Source organism: Desmodus rotundus, chromosome 4 (assembly GCF_022682495.2).
Source record: "Desmodus rotundus isolate HL8 chromosome 4, HLdesRot8A.1, whole genome shotgun sequence".
NCBI lineage: Eukaryota > Metazoa > Chordata > Mammalia > Chiroptera > Phyllostomidae > Desmodus > Desmodus rotundus.
The window spans coordinates 179,414,478-179,434,018 of record NC_071390.1 but is presented as its reverse complement, the minus strand read 5'-3'; the positions used below and the strand labels follow the sequence as shown (position 1 = coordinate 179,434,018).

The window sequence follows — 19,541 nt, the reverse complement described above, 5'->3', positions numbered from 1 at the left end:
TGTCTGGACACATTTCCTCTCCTGGCCATTGTCCCCACCGCCCAGACCCCGCGTCCTGTTTGTCTCCACAGCTGTGGCCGTGGCCCGAGGCCAGCGGGGGTTTCCCAAGGCTTCCCCAACCATGCCCAGTGCTCCTCCACTCTGTACAGAGCGCCCCAACTCTGCGCAGTGCGTCCCCCACAGGCTTCCAGAGGAAGAACACGGGCCTTCCAGGTCAAAGGGCTTTCCAAACACGGGTCCCTCCTGGAGGCTGCAGCCTGGGGTGGATCCACAGCCCCACCTGGGAGAGGCTGCTCTCAACCCCAGCCCAGCCTGGCCTTGTGCCCCTCTGGGTGGGCCTGTCACTCCTTGGGCCTCAGTTTCCCCATTTCCAATGGTGGAACTGGGCTTGGCGATCCCTAAGTGCCCTCGAGCTCAGCAGCTCTGCCCCTGACATGGTTGTGTTGCCTTAGGAGAGGGAGGGGGTGGGGCTGGGACAGCCCAGCCTGCCCTCATTCACCTGGCCCGCCCAGCTCCCAGCAGTCAGTGGCTGAGCCTCCACAGCCACTTCTAGGTGACAGCAGACAGTGGGAGCTGAGTAGAGGCCTGGGTGACCCCTGCCCCTGAGGGTCTTATCCACGGCTGGTGTGAGGCACCCCCACCTGCAGGCCTGTGGGGGGGGCGGGGGAGGGGCTTGTCCCAGGGCTCACGCTCTGTGTGAAGGGCCAGGGGGCGGGCCTCTGCCATGAGAGCAGACACAGCCCACTGTGGTCAGTGGGCGGGCCATGCCCATGGTGGGGGCGGCTGCTGTAGAGAGTGGGGTGGGTTTGGTGGAGGCGGATCTCAGGATCGCCTGCCAGAGCAGGAGCGGGCAGCACACAGGCGTGTGTAGGGTTCAAGGTCACGAGAACGTCCCAGGAGGGCAGGATAGGCGTCCACGGGCAGGCTGCTGCAGACCCTCCTGTGCCTGAAGCTGACTCAGGACATCACGAAGTCGCTGCTGCCCCTCCTCCGCTAGTCACAGCTGTGTCCGTGAACCCAGGTCAGCGTTAGTTGGTTACCTGTGATTCCTGGAACTGACGCGTGGAAAGGAGGGGATTGAGAGCCGAAGACAGGTGACGGGAGCAAAGCCCCACAGGCTCACACGGGGCAAAGGGGGGCTCAGGCAGAGACAGGCCCTCGCCCAGGGTCACTGGGCCCTTTCGTGGGGAGGGTGGCTGTGAGGGGGCGGCGCGGCCCAGGTCCCGCCGGGTGTGCGTACTCACCCTGCCCTGGCTCCATGCCCCCGCAGCACCCCTGTCTTTCCTGGTCTCTGGTGCAACATCCATGACACACAGATGTGACCCGGCCTCCTGCAGCTTCCCAGAAAGACACACGGACACAGATACCACCTTCCAAGGAGCACATTCCTGAGCCCCGCCCCCCTGGGTCTAAGGAACTGGCCTGGAGAGGCCTTTTCCAGCGGGTTCCTCGGCACCAGAGCCTGAGTGGGGATGCATCTCGGGGACAGAGGCAGAAGCTGCTGGCCTGGAACCTGACCCCATGGGAAGGGCTAGGACAGGCCTCTGTGCATTTGCGACTCTTGCCTTCGCGGCGGAAACCCTGCGGATCAACGAGGAGCGGGCACTAGGCCCCATGACTGCAGAAACTGCTCTCTGCGAAACAAGGGCACCGGGACCAACAGGCCTCCCAGATGACCCACGGCCACCCCAGGCTGGGTCGAGGCCTGCAGGAAGCGGTCGGCAGTTCCTGCGGCCTGGGCCCACCCCCGCCTGGCCTGGGCCTCTGTCCTGCTCTGGCTCCACCGGGCAGTGTGGCCCTCCTGGCGGGGAACTGCTGCACAGTGGCCAGGAGGAGGGCCTGGGCCTGGGCCTGTCTGTGTAGGGGGCTCCTTCATCGGGGGTGCTCAGGGTGTCTGCGCCCCCACCTGGGGCAGAGCTTCCGTAGAAGGGCTGTTCCTCCTGAGCCTCCCAGTGCAAGGCGCTTGGGCACAGGGAGGAAGTTGGTCAGAAAAGCAGTAGAGGCTGTTTTCAGGGCCCTTACCCCACACAAGGCCCAGGCTGGTCCCTCCTCCTTGTCACTTCTCACACTGTAGCCAGCAGACCCAAGGTCATGGGGCGACCAGGAGGGGGTGCACAGAGCAGACAGTAGGGGACATGGCACATGCTTTGTAACTGCCACTTCCCTTGGGAGCCTGAGACGTCACCCCAGCTAATAATGAGCCCCAGGGAAACCCCGACCCCACCAACCTTCACTCCCCAGAACTTGGACATTCTCCCGCCCACGGCTGGAATGCTGGACTCTCTCTGGAGTCCAGCCATGGGGTGGGGGGTGTTGAACTTGGCTTGTGCAAACATTAACCCCACCAAGCGCGCACTCTGAAGGCCTTGGGGGCTGTGCCTATTGTCTACCCCAGGACCCGTCATAGAGGAACCCAGGGGTCAGGAAGGCTGGGGGGAGTTGCCACAGGGCTCCTCAGTGTCCCCACAGGCTGTGTGGGGACCTGGGGATGCTGTCAATCCTCAGAGCGCTGCCCGCAGGTTCCAGGGCCCAGCCCCATCCCTCTCTTCCCTTCCCCCAATATCCTCACCAGCCCCCTTCTCAGCCTCACCTCACCCCCATCCCTGAAACTGTCCTGTCGGGGCCACCAGCACCCACCCTGCCCCTCAGTGCAAGGGTCGTTTCCCTGGCCTCTCCCGCCAGCCTCCCAGGCATCACCCTGCCCAGCTGGCCACACCCTCCTTCCCAACCCCGCCTCCTGCCTCCAGACCACCTCCCAGTGGCCAGGTGGGACTTCCAGAGCCATCCACGTCCACCCTGACAACTCAGGGTGCCACCTCGGAGGGGAGGGCTGAGCCCGCACTCCTGGGCGCTCCCCTCGGCTGGGGCTGGACAACTGCCTCAACCCCGTCCCTGACGTGACCAGCCCTCCCGCCATTCATTCCCTGAACCTCAGGAGCCAGCCCCTCCGCCACTCGGCTCTGGGTCCTTCGCTTTCCACAACCTATTCGCACCTGGGCCCCCGCCCAATGCCACGGTGGGGGCACTTGGGCTCTGGCCTCCACATGTCCCCCACAGCCCTGGCCTGTGCACATCCCCCTTCCTAGTGACCTCCTCCAGGCACTGACCTCAGCTCCTGCCTACCTCCCACAGGTCTCCCCACACGTCACCTCCTTCCACAGCCTTTGCAGACGGAGGACAAGCCAGTCCCTCCTGACCCCCGGGCCCCGCTCACACCAAGTTGTGACTGGGGTCTCTATCCAGGCTGCCCCCTGGTGAAGTCGAGAGCACCCTGAAAGCCATGGACGGGGTGCTTGGCACATGTTTGCTGAATGGCTAATGAACAGAAGCACCAGCAAGGGGGGCAGCAGGCCAACCGAGCGCACCAGACCCTGCAGAAGGGGAGTCCTGGGCAACGCATGCCTCCCATCACGCAAAGTCACACGCCATGACAGCCCTTTTCCAGCCCCCAGGGTCCGGTCCCACCCTCTCTTCCTGGCTCTCCAGGGAGGGGGCAGCTGGCTTAGAGGGAGTCACACAGCGGGCAGCGGGCCCCAGGGCCTCTCCCGGTCTCATCTGCTGTGACCTGCTGGGCGGGACCTGGCCACAGCACTCTGCCCTCTGGGGACGGGGCAGAGGCTGCTGGACGGGCCGGAGCAGCAGCCGCGTCAAACTGGCGTCCACACCTGTGCCCTTTCCACGCCAGCCGCCCAGCTGTGGGCCTCACAGGTCACGTGACGGGGGGAGGGGAACATAGCCAGAGCACCCACTGCGGGACAGGCACGTCCTCCCCCTCCCGCCCCCGGCACAGCCCCGGAGTCCCCGCATCCCACATGCCCACACTGACCGCACGTGGCACGTGTCAGGGGTGATACCGTGAGGAAGATCATTGGTTCTGAGTGCCTGTCCTGGCAGCTCCTGGGCCCAGCACCCCCGAGTGGAGCTGGGGTCCCGCACCAGAGAGACGTCATTATCATATCATCCAGGGAGGCAGGGCCGGGGCTGGCAGCATCGCCCAGCCCTAAACCTGCCGGCCCTGCTCTGCTCTGCTCTGGGCCAGGCGGCGTGTCCCCAGACCTCCCGGCCTCAGGGAGTGGGCGGAGCCTGGCCAGGCCTTCTGTGCAGGGCACTGCCATTGGATTTGTCTGGTGTTCTTGACCGTTTTACTTTTAATTTTTAACAAACAAGACCGCTGCTGGTTCCAGGTTGGAACCTGGCTGGGCTGAACCCCTGCCGGCAGCGGAGTTCAGTTAGACCAGCCTGCGCAGGCGACCCCGAGGCCGCGCCGGGAGGGAGGACCAGGGGCTCCATGGGAGAGCTGTGCAGGCACTGCCCCCTGTCTGTGGCCTTATTAAAGTGTGTGCAATGATGCTCAATCCCCCCATCCAGAGGCACAGACTGACCCACGACCATGTGCCCACCCCACCTGGCCGCACCTGGCATGTCAGCACCCCTCTGGTGCAGCGGAGAACCATGCCCGGGCCAGGCCAAGGGCAGCTCGCCAGCCAGCGGCCATCAAACCACACATATGTCCACCCTTTGACCAGCAGCCCCGCCTCTGGGAAGTCACTCTGCAGGTGGCAGGGCGGCGGGGTGTGGATGCGCCTCACAGCAGCAGCGCCTTGGGAACAGCCGGGGTGTCAGTCATCCACACTCCTGCCATGCCCCACAGAGCGAGCCTCTGTGATAGAGAACGAGGAGGCGGAGCCAGCAGGGGAAGAGCGGCAGTGTGGAAGTGGGGAGAAGCGAGCTGCAGGGTGGCCGCATGTCTGGCCCCCTTTCCGGCTCTCAGGTTAGGACCCCTGCCCTGTGCTGGCCCCTCAGGGGACGACCCTGCAGGGCAGGGCAGCTCTTCGCCCGACGCTGTGCGGGGAGGCACATGACACTCCACACCGAGCCTGGCAGCACACGGCACCCATGGAAGTAACACTTTCTGGGGAGCAGAGGAGCCCGAGGGTGGACACAGAGGGTGACGAGACAGGGAAAGGGTGGACAAGTGCACGCAGCAGCCTCCCGGGAGGGGGCGGGTGCCCCGGGCAGCCCAGGATGTGGGGGGGTCGGGGATGGAGGACGATGGACCACACCCGTGCCCTGGGCTGCAGCGGACAGCGCGGCTCCCCGCGGGGCTGGGTTCTTGAGTCCTCACTGCTGTACCCTTCTAGACTGCTGGATGTGAACCCGTCAGCGAGGAGGGCGGGTGGCGGGAGCCCGAGACCTTGCTGTCGGAATGGGAGGCGGCACAAGAAACCAAGGAGAGAGGCTGGAGGGCCCCCTGAGCTGAGGGGTGGGGCTGGAGACAGCAGCGCGAACTCACGGCTCACTTCACGCAGGTGCGCGTGTGACAAATAAAGACACATTAGCTACATGCGTGCACGTGGATATGTGTGTACATGGGCTGGGACACTTACAGACATGTGTGCGTATTCCTGGGGTAGGTGCACATCTACCGGGGTGGCCAAAAAGTCCCTTATGCTTTCTCCGTGGGATGCCTCTAACAGCGCTTAGCCGTCCTTAACTTCATTCAAAACGATTTTGTTAGATTGTGCTGCGACAGCTGTCCTATCAGTGTGCATTAAAAGAAACTTATCGAAATTGGTGAATTTTTGTGCAGCCCTTTTAATGTTGGAGATGGAAGATAATACGCAACGTTTTTGGCGTATTATGCTTTATTAGTTCAAGAAATGTAGAAACGCACCTGAAGCACAAGAAAAGATTTGTGCTACGTACGGAGAAGGTGCTCTGAGTGATCGAACGTGTCAAAAGTGGTTTGCGAAGCTCCTTGGTACTGTTGACATTTCAGTCAAACAACCCTTCGCTGCGGGGCCGTCTATGCCCTGGAAGGTGTTCAGCAGCCCCCCGCCCCCCCCCCCCCCGGCCTCTCCCCACTGGAAGCCAGTAGCGGGACATAGTCGACTGATCAATAAAGCTATTGGTGAAAATGAAAAATGTGTCTTTTATTTTATGGAAAAAACGAAGCAGACTCTTTTGGCCAACCCAACACACTAACTTGTAGATATGCGTGTGGACACGAGTGACCGCACTTCACACTTACAGACACGTGTGCATGCCCAGGTTGTGCACACGCTTCTGTGTCCAGGCCCTGCCGGCTGAGAGGCCCTAAGACGAAAGACGCCAGGGAGCGGCGAGCACGCCCAGGGCACAGAGAAGGTTCTCTAAGACCGTTCTCCCGCCGCCCAAGTCAGGACTCCGGGCCAGCGACTGGTTCTCGGACTGGCCAGAACCTGCACAGGACAAGCCCCGCGGGCCGCGCCGGAAAGGTAAGGAGTGAGTGAGTGAGTAAGTGAACGGATGGAGAATAAGTGAGATCCCGCAATGATGGGGTGTCAAGGGACAAAGGAGCCCCTGGAAGAGCTCCCAGTGGCCGAGGTGGCAAAGACCAGAGCAGCAAAACCCATTAGGTCAGATCACAGCCCGAAGCGCACAGTGAGTGCCCACACATCTGTCTGATACAAATAAACGACTGGGCGGTAGATGAAGTTCTGTGAGCCGCGCTCTGCCTCGGCTGCCCCCGCGGGGAGTCGATTCCCACAGCCCTGTGGGCAGGGAGGGACGATCAGCAGGCTCCCTGTGCCTGTGGGGAAACCGAGGCTCAGAGGGGTAAGGCTTTGCCCGGGGCCATGGAGCTGCCCCCCAACCAGCCAGCTCCTGCAGAACCCACAGCCAGCCTCCCTTTCACCCCCTCCAGGTCAGGGAACACCCTGCTCAAAACCCACTCTCAGGCCCACACCCAGGGAAGAAGGGGCAGTTCCCAGGGCTTCTGGGACTTTGGCCCCTGGGGGACCTGGGTGGGGGCCAGGGAAGGAGAAGGAGGAGCAGAGACCCCTCCCCACCCTGCAGACCTCCAGGGAGCGGGGGTAGGGGGAAGCCAGATCCTAGCTTGCCCCCAGCCCAGGGCTCCTGCCCCTCTGCAGGGTTGCTGGGCAGCCTCTGCTGACCACGTGTGGACACCACACTGACCCAGCGGGACACTCCTCTCTCGATGGGACCCGTGGCGCAGCACCTCCCCACCTTACAGCTGACACCTCGACAACATCCAGCTCCACCTGCCGGGCTCTCGGCCCCTTCTCAGAAGTGGGGACAGCAGGCTGGCCCTTTCTTGGCCACCTAAGCCCTGCTGCTCCCCAGCCAGTTCAGTTTTGGGGTGCACCCCACCTGTTCTGACAGGTGACCCAGTGTGGGGCTCAGGGCTGCAGTGTGGGGACAGCCCCCCCAGGGGCAGACCCAGACCAGTGATCTAGAACTTACCCTGCCAGGGGCAAACGCTGCTGAGGAAGGGAGAGAGGCTCCTCAGGGCTCCCTCCGAGGGTCCCCAAAGTGCCGCACGGAACAGGGACGGGAAGGAGCACATTCTCAGCGAGCCTGGCCCTCCTGGCTCCAATTGGGCAGCCTGAGCAGTCCGAGGGGTCATTGGCTGCGCCTGGCTGACCCGCCCCACCAGGAAGGGGCCAAGTCTCCTCGTTGACCTTTCTCCTCCTTATCGTCCGGCCAGGGGCCATTGGGAAGTGTCAGCATTCCCGGCCGGCATTCCGGAGCCGGCACTTCCGAGGAGCCAGCATTCCCGAGCAGGGCGGGGAGGAGCCAGCTGCCTCAGGGGGGCCGGCTGGGCCCCCAAGGCCACCTAGTGGGCTGCGGATTGGCCACACCTGGGCACAGGTGCCACACCCTGGTCACAGCCTCTTAGAGGAGGGCGACTGGGCCCTTGGGCAGCAGCTAGGGCCTCCCCCAGCCGGGCTGAGGAGAGCTGGCCATCTCTCCTGGGCCGGCTCCTGCAGCGGGGTCCACAGGGCAGCTGGCTGGAGTTTCGAGAACTTTCCCTGAGCAGGCACCTCATGCTGGACCCAGCGTGACGCCCGCAGTGGGTCAGACGTGTGCTGCTCTCCGTCTGGCGTCCAGAGAGACTGCGTCCTAAACTCGCTCACAGTGGCTCCCCTGGGGTGTCCTTAGGGTAACAGGCCCAGGAATCTGGGCTCATGACACGTCCCCAAGGGGTCTGCCTGTTACCGGGACACTCCCACACCAGGGGCGGGGGGGCAGAGGCTGGCCCTGCCCCAGCTCGGACAGGCGACTCCAGGTTCCTGGCTGCGCAGGGAAGCTGTTGAGGCAAGAGTGCAGGTGAAAGCAAGAGTGAGTTTATTAAGGCTGAGATCAGTGCCGCAAAGGCAGGGCCCCCGGGGCCAGGGTCGGGGCCAGCCCGGGACGTGCTGCCCCTGTCCCTGCTCCCTGGCGCAGGTCGTGTCTGGGCCCCCAGAGCAGAGGACAGAAGCAGCAAAGACGACTCCGGAGGAGAGTGGGGTGGGGGCGGTGTGTGTGTGCTCGGAGAAGAGCTGCTGCCTCCTTTGCCCTGAGGGTTTTATCTGTTCCCCGTGGACAGGAAGTTTGGGGGAGCCTCCGGGAGGGTCTCAGCAGGACACTCATGAGCTTTCCGGGTGAGTGGTGGACATGCTGACGCATTACAAGGAGCGGATAGGCGTTCGGGGCCCTGCTCCGGCTAGGGCTCCCTTTGTCTCGGGTTTGTCTGGCGGGTTTGTCTGGCCCTGGGCCCCTGACTAAGGGGACTTAAATTGTCTGCTCTCAGGCACCTCCAGGGAGGACGGGCCTTGCGATTTATTACCTGGCTGCTAATTGCTCAGCTGTCCCCCACCCCAATACATACCCCAAAAAACTTCCCGTTGAGCCATTTTTCTGTTTCCTCACTCCGCTCGGGAGGGAATTTTACTAGTTTCTTACAGACCTGCCTCAGTCAGGCGAGTCTGAGCCCTCTGTCCTGCAGGTGCTTCTCCCACTGACGACTCACACAGGTGGGCAGTCACCTGGGGCCTGGGACCCACATCGCCTCCCTGGCCTCTCCAAAGACCCACGGACCACCAGGGACAGGACCACTGCTCCCCCACTGGCTGTGTAACTTCAGGCAAGTGTCTTCCTTTTTTTAAAAAAAGGATTTTATTTATTTATTTTTAGAGAGAGGAGAAGGGAGGGAGAAAGAGAGGGAGAGAAACATGAATGTGTGGTTGCCTCTCGCATGCCCCCTACTGGGGACCTGGCCTGCAACCCAGGCCTGGGCCTGGACCAGGAATTGAACCGGGGACTCCTCGGTCTTCAGGAGGGTGCCTGGCCACTGAGCCACAGCAGCCAGGGCTGGAGCCCTGAATTTTTAATCACAGCTCCATCACAGACAGTGCAGAGCTCTCTCTAGTCCACGGCGTCCCCATCTGTCAGCTGGGAGGGGCTGGGCTTGGGGCTCACTGTGGGTGAATGTGACAGAGGAGCCTCTGCACCCGCCCCCCCACCATGGTCCTGGCCTCCCCTTCTCTTTAGGTGAGAAGCCCTCAGGGCCACGGCAGCCTGCTGTCCGCTTTGCCGGGCTAGGGTTCGTGCAGGAGGCGCGAGGCGTCCGCGTGAGAAACGTCCAAACCGCAGAGAATTTCTGTGAGTTGATCGGGGCAAACTGATGACAGCTGCCGGGAAGCAGACTCTCAAACCTATTGGGAGAAAACTGTGAAAAATGGCCGTTTTACCACGTATTTTATGCACCAGAACCAAAGGAGAAGACGTAAGGGGGTCCCATGAAACCCCCTTACTGGTGGTAGATCACGGAGGAGGGAGGAAGCAAAGCGGGGAAACGTCGGAGACCAGATAAAGAGTAGAACGGAGAGACGTGCTTCTTCTCCGCGGGCGGGCACAGGGCGGTTAACGGTGAACCTGTCCGGCTCGCAGGGAGGGTGTGCGGGGGACGAGGTGACGCGAGGGGCTCCGCCAGTCTCTGCCCTGGTGGGAGGCTGTGCCCTGAGGGGTCTGGAGAAGAGATCACTGAGACATTCTAGAGCTCTGTCATCACAGATGCCCCAAGGCCTCAGGCTCGGTCACGGCACAGACTGGCCTTTGTCGAGGACGCTGCGGGCCTAGGACAGGACTGCCCGCCGTGACTTGTTTTCAGTCAAGAAGTTTTCAGGTCAGCCCTGGTCAGTTGGTTGGGTCCCCCCTCAGGGCACGTTCCTGGGTTGTCGGTTTGATCCCTGGGGGAGGGGGGCGCGTATGCAAAGCAACTGATTGATGTTTCTCTCTCTCTGTCTGTCTCTCCCTCTTCCCCCACCCCCTCTCTCCCTTCCTTACTCTCTAAAATCAATAAATATTGCCCTGACCGACCAGTGTGGCTCAGCTGGTTGTGCGTCATACCGCAGAGAGAGGGGCCACCAACTCAATTCCCCCTCAGGGCACGTGCCTGGGTTGCAGGTTTGGCCCCCGGCTGGGGCACGAACAAGAAGCAACCGATCAATGTTTCTCTCCCTTTCTTTCTCCCTTCCTTCTCCTCTCTCTAAATATAAATAAATAAAATCTTAAAATATAAAATAAAATCAGTAAATATACACCCTCGGGTGAGGATTTAAAGAGAATTTTTACTTCAGACCACCCTGTGTGGTTACTTTAGGGCTCTGAGTTCGCAGGGCCCACCACGCGGGCCTCCTCCGGGCTTGTCCGGTTTCGCACGTGGCCCCTGTTTTGGCCCCAAGGGTGTCCTGGCCGTGGACAATGTGTGCATCATCGTGCCTTGGGGACTGGTGCTGTGGAGTCCAGAATTCACTTCAAAACAAACAAACCCTAACCCTAGACGTATTGTGTTATCCTTTTTAAAAAAGATTTTATGTATTTATTTTTAGAGAGAGGGGAAGGGAGGGGGAAATAGAGAGAGAGAAACATCAATGTGTGGTTGCCTCTGGTGTTCACCTGACTGGGGACCTTGGCCCACAACCCAGGCATGTGCCCTGACTGGGAATCGAACTGGTGACCCTTTGGTTCGAAGGCTGGCACTCAGTCTACTGAGCCACACAAGCCAGGGCCATCTGATCCTTTTAAAGACCATTTTAGAAATGTTGCTTTAAAAGAATAAAGACAAGACCACCTTCCTCCCACTGACTGTGACCCTGCGTCCAAGACAGGGCCTGATCGATGGAGGCCCTTTTCAAGAAGAGTTTCCCGCCCATACAGGAGCCTGGGTGAGTGACGCAGTGAAGGGGACGGTGGCCCTGAGGGACGCACAGGAGCACTCTGAGTGAAGCCACTGGAGCAAGAAGATCCTAGAAGACGAGTGAGTGTCGCCAGGCCCAGACCCCCGGGACCAGCTCTGCGTTGAACAGACGGACTCAGTCCTGGAGCGGCCGCCCGAGGGGACAGAAACGGGCCAGACAGGGCCAGGCGTGGCCCCGTCCACAGCTTCACGTGTGAAAAGGGGGTTGGGCTATATCCCAAGGCCACAAGGAATTGAACTTGATTCTGACTCGGTCACAGGGGCTGTCCTCACCATGTCCCGGGTCGGGCCAGGGGCAGGAGGTGGGTCAGGATGAATCGGCTGTGAAAACACTCCCCACTGGTCTCCACGGCGGGAGGAAGGGATTTCCCAGCAGCATGGAGGCTCGCAGCCCACCTCTGCTCTTGAACACGCTCGTTAGGGGAAGACAGCCGGGCAGAAAGAAGAACACACGCCGCCTGCCGTGGTAGCCGGGCCGTGGTGGGCAGGGACCAGGCACTCACGGTGCTCCTCCTGTATTTTCTGTGTGCGTTGCGTTGCTAACCAGAGGATGCTTATGTTTGTAATCGGAAAAAGTGTGATAATAGAAACCATCTTGCGGATGCAAGATTCTCTCTCAGCGGAACTGTTTCTGAGCCAGCTTTCCAGCCCAGGCTCCTGGGGCCTCTGCCCCCCCGACTCTGCCCCCCCCCCCCCCCCCCCCCGTTTGCCAGGTGTTAGGGCGTTGTCACCTGCTCCCGTGTGTCTCCCCCCACTCCCTGAAGCCGCATTGTGACAGCCCCAGGAGCCTGGATGGGTGACAGCTCTCCCCTGTGACTTTGAGCAAGTCCCTCCCCTTCTGGGCCCTGGTATCCCTGTGCACACTGCTCCCTCCAGACCTGGAGGAGCTGCTCCTGCCCACCACTGCCCTCTAGTGGGGAAGAGGAAGATTGACCACAACGTGCTCTAGTCCCGGGTGGGGTGAGGCGCCTGTGGGCCAGCTCAGTGGAAGCGCCTGGGGCCACATTCCCTGAGTCTCCCCCTCCATGGAGGAGAAGGGTGTGGCCTTCCCAGGGGGTGGTGACCTGGGTTCCCCTGCTCTCCCCACTTGCTAGACTCTCGATTCTTAATCCTGTAAGAGTGTTGCCTACGACAGAATGTCCAGCCTCAGAAAAGTCTTCGGAGCTTTTTGGAGCCAAACTGATGAAATGGATTACAAATTCTCAACGGATTGGGAAAATGCTCCGGAGAATGGCAGTTTTGCAGGTAATTTCATCCGCTAGAATCAGGAGGAGACGTAAGAGGTTACTTGAAATCCGTGGGTGGCAGGTGAACGGGGCAGGAGAAAGCAAAGCAGGGAGATCTCTGAGGTTAGAGAGAAAGTAACTGGAGAGAGAAAGACGTACGTCTGTTGCGTGCGTGGGCACGGGGCAGTTACCACTTACAGAGCTGGGGATGGTGTGTGGGCGGCGGATTGGTAACGTGGTCCCCGCTCTGGTGCCCTGGTTGTGCCTGCGAGGGGCCTGGGCAAGGCTGCTCTGACATTTCAAAGGAATGTCATCTGAGACGCACAAGAGAACAGACACAGGCGTAGGTGTGTTCTGTTAGGTGCACCAAGACTGCAGACAGTTTCAAAGGTAAAGACCGACCTTTGTCAAGGAAGCCACAGGCCTGCATGTGACTACTCACCACCACATGCTCTCGGTGAGGGTTCCTGTGTTCAGACCCTCCTCGCGGTTACCTTGGTCTCTGGGTTGGTGAGACCTGCCACACAGGCCTGCCCTGCGCGTGTCAGGGTCAGTGTGTGGCCCCTTTTCTGTCCACAGTATTAGTCCTTTAATGAGGTCCCTGGTTCCTAAGACCAGTGCGCTGTTCGCCACCCATCAGGGAACATGAGGGTGGGGGCGGGATGGAGAAGCGGAGGGCCGGTTTCCCGGGTGAGGCTCACGACCAGTCTCCTGAAAGCCCATCCCAGTATCACTTCCTGGCCAAGCAGCGTCGGGAGAGTCCGGTCCCCGCTGCGTGAGGCTCAGGACAAGAGCTGGTCTCGCTGACTCTGAGTCCCCGGCTGGGCCTGTCCCCAGATTGTCACGGATAAGTGGGGACACAAGAAACTGGCGCCACGTGGCTGGGAGAGCCCGGTGCATCCTGGCCTTCTGGGGCGCTGGTTCCGGGTGACCCAGCTTCTCCAGGCCCCAGCTTTCTTCTTTCCACCTGGGAGGCCCTCTGCCCGATCTTCCCTCCCAGGCTCTCAGTGGGGGATGGTACTGGGTAGAGTTGTGTCCCCCCAAAAGATATGCTCAGGTCCCAACCCCCGGGGCCTGTGGATGCAGCCTTATTTGGAAAGAGGGTCCTTGCAGGTGTAATTAGTTCATAGGAGGCCCTGCCGGAGGCGGGCGGGCCCTGAACCCGAGGACCCCTGGCCTCGTGCAAAGAGGGGATTACCGTGGTTCACTGTGCGTGATGCATAGCCATGTCTTTGGCCCAAACTTTCAGGGGAAAAAAATCTTTCATTTTACAGTATATAGATAAGGAATTAGTAACACCCATGTATAATGTGCATCCTTAATTTTCCCTTGAAAATTTGGGCACAAACGGGCACAGCATACGCGGCAAAACACGGCAACTCACAGAACAGAAGGCCCTGGGAGGGCGGGCAGGGCGGAGACAGGAGTGCCACAGCCACAGGCCCAGGAAGGCCGGGAGGCCCCAGAAGCTGGTGGGAGAGGGATAATCCTTCCCCAGAGCTATCGAGGACCTCTGCCCCCCGAGACCTTGATTTCAGGTGTCTGGGCCCCAGAACAGCGAGAGGACAAATTTCTGCTCTTCGGTGGTTCCAAAGCCCTGGGATACTGGCCCAGAGACACTGTCGTTACTCCCGAGGGCCTAGAGGAGGTCCTGTCTCCTGCTCCCAGCACGGGGCCTGGGCTGAGCAGATGTTTGCCTCTGAGCCCTCACCTCCCCTCCCTCTCTGTCCCCCTCACCCCGACACGCACGCACAGCATGCCTCACAAGGACGGCTCTCGGAGCACCAGCCAAAGCCCAGTCTTCCCAGCGCGAGTCACTGCCAGCGTCGCGCCGTACTTTCTGTCTGCTTCCCTGCATCACTTGGAACGAACCATCTCTCGATTTTCGGTGATGGCCAAACGTCGTCGAGTCCTCAAGCCCTCGGAGTTACCCAGGCAGTGGAAAGGATGGCACAGACTCGGCCACTATGGGGAATCGATGTGCGGCTGCCCGACTCTGGCACGTGTCGTGGGCTCACCTGCCTGCAGAGTCCCGCTCAGCCGTGGGTGTGCGATGATGGTGAGCTTGGGCCCGAAACAGCTGTGTCCTCCTTGTGTGTGGCCCAGCGCACAGAGAGCGAGGCTCCGAGATGTGAGTCACATGTTATTTTTACTCCTGGTTTCGTGTGGCATGCTTTAAATTATTGAGTGGTTGGAAAGATCCCACAATGAAATCATATTTCATTTGATTCTCCATTTGGCTGTGAAGTAAATACATTTCTGGGACGTCTTTGGAGGGGAAGAAAGGACAGAGAAGCCTGCAGGTTGGCAAGAGAATGCCCAGAGGTGCCCCGGGTCATCCAGGTCCCTGGGAGCTGTCAGTTTCCCGTGGCCACCATGCACCTGTGACCGGCAGACTTTCTCAGGGTGGCCCCTTTCTCAACCAGCCCCGGGGGAGCCCAGCCCTGCCGTCACTCCGTAGGAGAAGCCATCTGCTGGAGGCTCCGCAGACATAGGGCAGCGTCAGGGGTGTTGGGAAGGGGCTCCGGGGTCTGGCTCTTCCCTCTGGTTTGCTGAGTGCAGGGCATCGGAGGGGACTGCAGTGGGCACACGCCGACCCGCAGTTCACTGGCTACTCTTCTCTGTGCTGAAGATTTCAACATGTGCTGGGGACCCCGGGGTGTGCTGGGGACCCCAGGATGTGCTGGGGACCCCATCATGAGATGGACCCAGCCCTACCTGGAGGCCTGACATCTGGGGAGGGAGCCAGGCAGGGGACAAGTGACAAGACTATGGAGTCATGTGGCAGCAACAGTCAGCCTTGGGAGCAAAGGTGGCCTATGGCTTAGCTGGGGGCCAGGGGGTCTTCTCTGACTGCAGGGTCTGCAGCAAAGTCGAGGGTGAGGCTGAACTGTCCCGGTGAGGGTGGGGCATTCCCAACAGCCCAGGGGACAGAGGGCAAGGGTCAGTTCCGCTGGACAGGTCCCTCTGGGCAGAGGTCCTCACCCCCTTCTCTTCAGGAAGACCTGGGTGTACGTCCCAGCCGCTGCACTTGGCGATAGTTCGAGGTTCAGTAAAAGCCTCAGTTTCCACATCTGTAAAGTGGGACGATGACGATGATGATGGTGGGGGTGGGGATGAAGGTTCTCTGGCACAGGGGCCCTGGTGTGGCCCTAGGCATGCTCCTCAGGTGCAGTTTCATGCTTACCCTCGGCTCCCACCTCCCGAGCGTGAGTCTGGCCCCACCGAAGGTCAAACCAAACTCCTGCACCCAGGCTCCTCTGCTTCCTATAAGCAACTCCCCGGCCCCACCCCTCCCAGGTCCAGCCCTGGCCAGGAAGCCCACCTAAGCCCCCACCTGAGCAGCTGCTGGCAGGTGGGCACTGCGGCGGCCCCTGCCCCACCCCACACTCATCGCCTGCTCTTCCCACAACCTTCAAGCCTCCCGAAGGGGCAGCAAACATTTCCAGGACAAGTGACCCCAACTGTGAAGCAATCTGCAAGCCCATGGAGCAGTGCCGGGTGCCGGTACTTGTCACAGGGGGTCGTTGGTCCCCCAGAAAGAGTCCGCGGGGACCATTTCTTAGGGAGCCTGGCCCGGCCCAGCCTGGGCAGGGAGCTGGTCCGCGAAGACACGCCGTGAGTGGTGGGGCTTTGAAGCAAAGCAGGTTGTTTTTTAGACTTAAAGATGTTCCCAGAGGCACACAGTTGCACGTACTGTTTCTATGTTTTATGATCACCTCTGAACTCCCAGAAATGGACCCCAGCTTTGTCACCTGGTTCCCGCAGAAGAGCAGAGTCCGCTGGAGGAGGGGCCTGGGGTCTGCAGGTGGCCCCTGTATCCTGCCCCCATGGTCCCGGAACAATGCACATTCTACTGAGGAGGGGTGTGGAGCTCTGCCATTCTTCTAACTTCCTGCTGTCACTGACATCACTGGCTGCCGGGCCCAGGTCAGAAGGAGCAAAGCACAAGTCCGCACATCAGGCAGGGCAGAGGGGTGGGGGGAGCCACCCCCAGTTCCTCCTAATCCCCGCAGTGGACGTGGCAGAGGCAGCAGGCCGTGCCCGGGACTAGCTAGGGGCCAGTGCTGCAGGCTGGGGATCCCTCTAGGGCCCCAGTCCACCCCTCCTGCGCTTCTCTGGAGTGAATCTCCAAGCCTGTCGGATGCGAGGCCAGGGCCCTACTTCAGGGTCGTGGGAAGGACTGAACCAAGTGAAACTTGCCTGTCACCCTTAGAGGGGGAAGAGAGCCGCCCCTGCCCAGAACTCCCTCCCGAGGGAGGCTTGAAAGGACTCCCCAACAAAATGAGATGGGGGATCCCCCTGAGGGGAATTTTCCATAAGCACTAGAGGTGGAAGGGGCAGGGCAGGGCACGGCTCGCCCCAACACTGCCTTCCTGGGGCAACCAGGGTCACGCAGGGCATCCGTGTGCAGGAGGGGGAGCTGGGCGGGAGGAGAGGGCAGCAGGCAGGCAAGGGAAGGTCCCTCTGCCCGTGGCCTCTCCAGCATCTGTACCCACCGAGGCGCTGCTTCCTCTAGATGCACTTGTAATAAGGGTCGAAAGGACTGTTAGCCTGGCTGGGGTCTCCAGTGTCAAGGAGTTGCTCGAAGGCCCTCTAACACCCCGCCTCAGCGCCCGCTGAAAAGCAGCTGGCAGCATTTTCTACAACCAATCACGTGGCTTGTGAAACAGATTCTTGTCTGTTTTCTTCCCCAGGCCAGGGCCCAGTGCACTAACGGTGTTCAGGATATGGTGGGTGGGTGGGTGGATGGATGGGTGGACGGAGGAGACAGGTGAGAGAAGGCTCTGTCTCCAAGGGCCGGTGATAGCACCTGAGTCAACCTGATCTGTTTCAATAACAATAATTATGTCATTTGTGGAACCTGACTTTTTGCCAGGCATTTGGAAGTGTTCTACTTTTGTCACCCATTTATCTGGCTAACAACTCGACGGCTCAGGTACTGTGATTTGAAGAATAAGGAAACTGAGGTGCAGGGAGGGTAAGCAAGTCGCCCAAGGTCACACCTGGGATAAAAAGCAAGCCAACCTGTCCCGGGGGGCCTCTTCTGCAGGAGGGGTGCAGGGAGGGGCCTGCCCCCACTGGGCTCGCCTGGCTGGGGAACCAGCTGAGTGAGGGGGGCAGAGGGGTGGCAGCTCCCCTACAGGATCTGGGGCAGGCCCCTCCCTTTTCACTAACCTGCTGGGTGACTCTGGGCAGGGCGTCCTCGGGCCTTAGTTTCTACCCTTGTGAAAGAATGTGCTGGAACTGCATGATCCTGAGGTCCCTCCAGGCTGAGAACTGCTGAGACTCCCTGCCCGACCCTGTTGGAAGGCACCTGCTCAGAGAGGCAGGGCGGGCTCTCTAGGGAGGCCAGGGTGACTGAGCTCTGGGACCAGCCAGGAACCGGGCCACCCTTGTCTACCCTCTGACTTGCAGGGACTCAGGAGCAAGTTTCCATCCACACCCGGGTGCCTCCCTTGGCCGTTGGTGTGGTGGCATCTCCATGCCACCATCGTCAGGCTGTGTGGGGAACCATCCACTGTGGGGGGGGGCGGTATGGGGTCACAGGAGCCTTTGCAGACATGGAAGGGAGGATGCTCCTGCTAGGGAGGGAGCAGGGCTGTCGGGGAGCCGAATGGAGAGCTGCTTACAGAGGGTGAAGCATGGCAGGGGTGCCCACCCTCTCCCTCCCCTCCATGCTCTCTCCCTCTAGTCAGCCAATGTTTGTGGAGCCCCCCTCCCATGTACCAAGCGCAGTGTGAGGCACTGAGAATAAGAATAAGAACAGCATGACATCAAAGACATTCGTGGGTGTCAGCTCGTGCTGGGGCACAGCACACATTGGCTCAGAGCCATCCTACATGGGGGTGGGGTGGTGGGGTAATGGCCATCATGTCCAGTGATGAACACGGGGTCAGTTAGGTGCCCCGCAAGAGCAGGTGGAGGAGCCAGGCTCCCCACAGGTGGTCAGACCCCAGGGTGCTCTGCCTTCACTCAGCCGCTGCTCAGATGGGACCCTGACGTCCAGAGGGGAAGGGACTCGCTGACGGCCACCCAGCTGAGGGGGCAGCTGCGTCAGGAACAGGGCATCTGGCTCCTCCCTGTGCTCCTTCTGTCTCTTCACACGTGTGCTCTGGGCAGAAGGCCCCAGTGGGCAGGCAGACATTGGGGCCCTGCAGCTGCCGGTTGGTCCACCCACCGAAAGGGCCTCCCAGGTTTCCAGAGTGTGTGGGGCTGGGGCCAGCTGGCCTTGACCATGGCTGCTTCTGCAGGACTTCAGCTCTCCCCAGGAGCCATGAGGGGCCAGAGAAGAACATCTCCTGTCTCGGTGTCCCATTCAGTGTCCACAGTTCCTGTGCCCAGCCTTCCATCCTGTGCTGATAGCATCTCCAAGCAGCCTCACCCTCTCTACAGCAGGGCCAGGTCCTGGAGATTCTGCCCCCTACATGCTGGTCCAGTCCAGGCCCTCTGCTCTCCCTGTTGTTAGTACAGGCCCCAGTGGGGTCCACCTGCTCCCACCCAGGGGCCTTCCTTTTCCTGTACCCTTGCCCTGTGCTAGGCACCTGACGTCACAGAAGGCAATCGGTCACTGCAGGGGGGCTGGGGACTGGGGCTGTCCTGGGGGCGGAGGTGGGGGAAGCTCCCTCCCGAGCACCAAGCCAGATGAGCGCTGCATTCCAGGAATGTGGGGTGCACGGTCCTAGACCTGGATTTAGGAGCCCTGCACTGGAATCGCAGCCTGCTCAAGCCTCGCCAGGGGGAGTGGGCAAATCCTGCTGTGCCCTGCGGCCGCCTCAGTTTCCCCCCTGCAAACTGGGGAAGGAGAGGGTTGGCCAAGAAGATGCTCAAGGACCTTTACAGCTCCACGGCTCAACAAGAGCTGCACCAAGTTCGCTTTTCCCTCAGACGTCCTCTTCGGCATCCCCGGGGTATCAAGAGCTGGCGCCAGCCAGGCCGCCAGCCAGGCCACCAGTCAGGCCGCGGTGACAGCTCCGCAGAGACCTCGTAGCGGCTGGGGGAGGCCACAGCGGCATTGCCTGTTAACGCATGCGCGGGTCGGGCGGCCTGCCGGAACTTGTAGTCCGTCCGCGCGGTGATTGAAGCATGAAGGCGGAATAACAGGGGCGCGGCGCCTACACTTCCCAGGGTGCGCCCCGCCGCAGTGCGATGGGGGCGGGGTGGGGCGGGGCAGCTTGGGGGCGGGGACGATGGGGCGGGGACGATGGGGCGGGGCTGGCGCGCCGGGAGGCTGCGGCGGCTCTGCGGGCTGGCTCTGCCGTGAGCAGAGCCGCTGACCCGCGGACCCGTGT

At 61.0% G+C, this 19,541-nt stretch overlaps 1 protein-coding gene and 1 long non-coding RNA gene across 7 annotated transcripts in view; one reads left to right on the top strand and one right to left on the bottom strand.

Annotated features, from left to right (window-relative positions):
* Nucleotides 1–7,369, bottom strand: part of SH3TC1 (SH3 domain and tetratricopeptide repeats 1) — a 37,562-nt gene extending 30,193 nt beyond the window's left edge. The window contains exons 1-2 of one of the 4 annotated variants that reach the window (XM_053922936.1): nucleotides 7,246–7,360; nucleotides 1,245–1,337 (exon numbers count right to left, since the gene is read on the bottom strand). In XM_053922936.1, coding sequence (XP_053778911.1) covers nucleotides 1,245–1,307 — 63 coding nt within the window. In that variant the 5' untranslated portion in view covers nucleotides 1,308–1,337; nucleotides 7,246–7,360. Of the gene's footprint in view, nucleotides 1–689; nucleotides 1,056–1,244; nucleotides 1,338–3,826; nucleotides 4,350–7,245 lie in introns of those variants that run through there. The other 3 variants (XM_053922940.1, XM_053922939.1, XM_053922938.2) reach the window with 3 other exon arrangements.
* A 101-nt stretch (nucleotides 7,370–7,470) lies between these two features.
* On the top strand, nucleotides 7,471–11,662 carry LOC139440862 (uncharacterized). Of its 3 annotated transcripts, none has more exons than XR_011651163.1 (5): nucleotides 7,471–7,653; nucleotides 8,771–8,908; nucleotides 9,316–9,426; nucleotides 9,838–9,949; nucleotides 10,984–11,662. It is a non-coding gene; the product is annotated as an uncharacterized lncRNA (long non-coding RNA). The 3 variants fall into 3 exon arrangements; XR_011651161.1 differs by lacking the exon at nucleotides 10,984–11,662 and adding an exon at nucleotides 10,147–10,971 and having other exon boundaries at nucleotides 7,473–7,653; XR_011651162.1 differs by lacking the exon at nucleotides 9,838–9,949 and having other exon boundaries at nucleotides 7,477–7,653.
* Nucleotides 11,663–19,541: the final 7,879 nt, after the last annotated feature.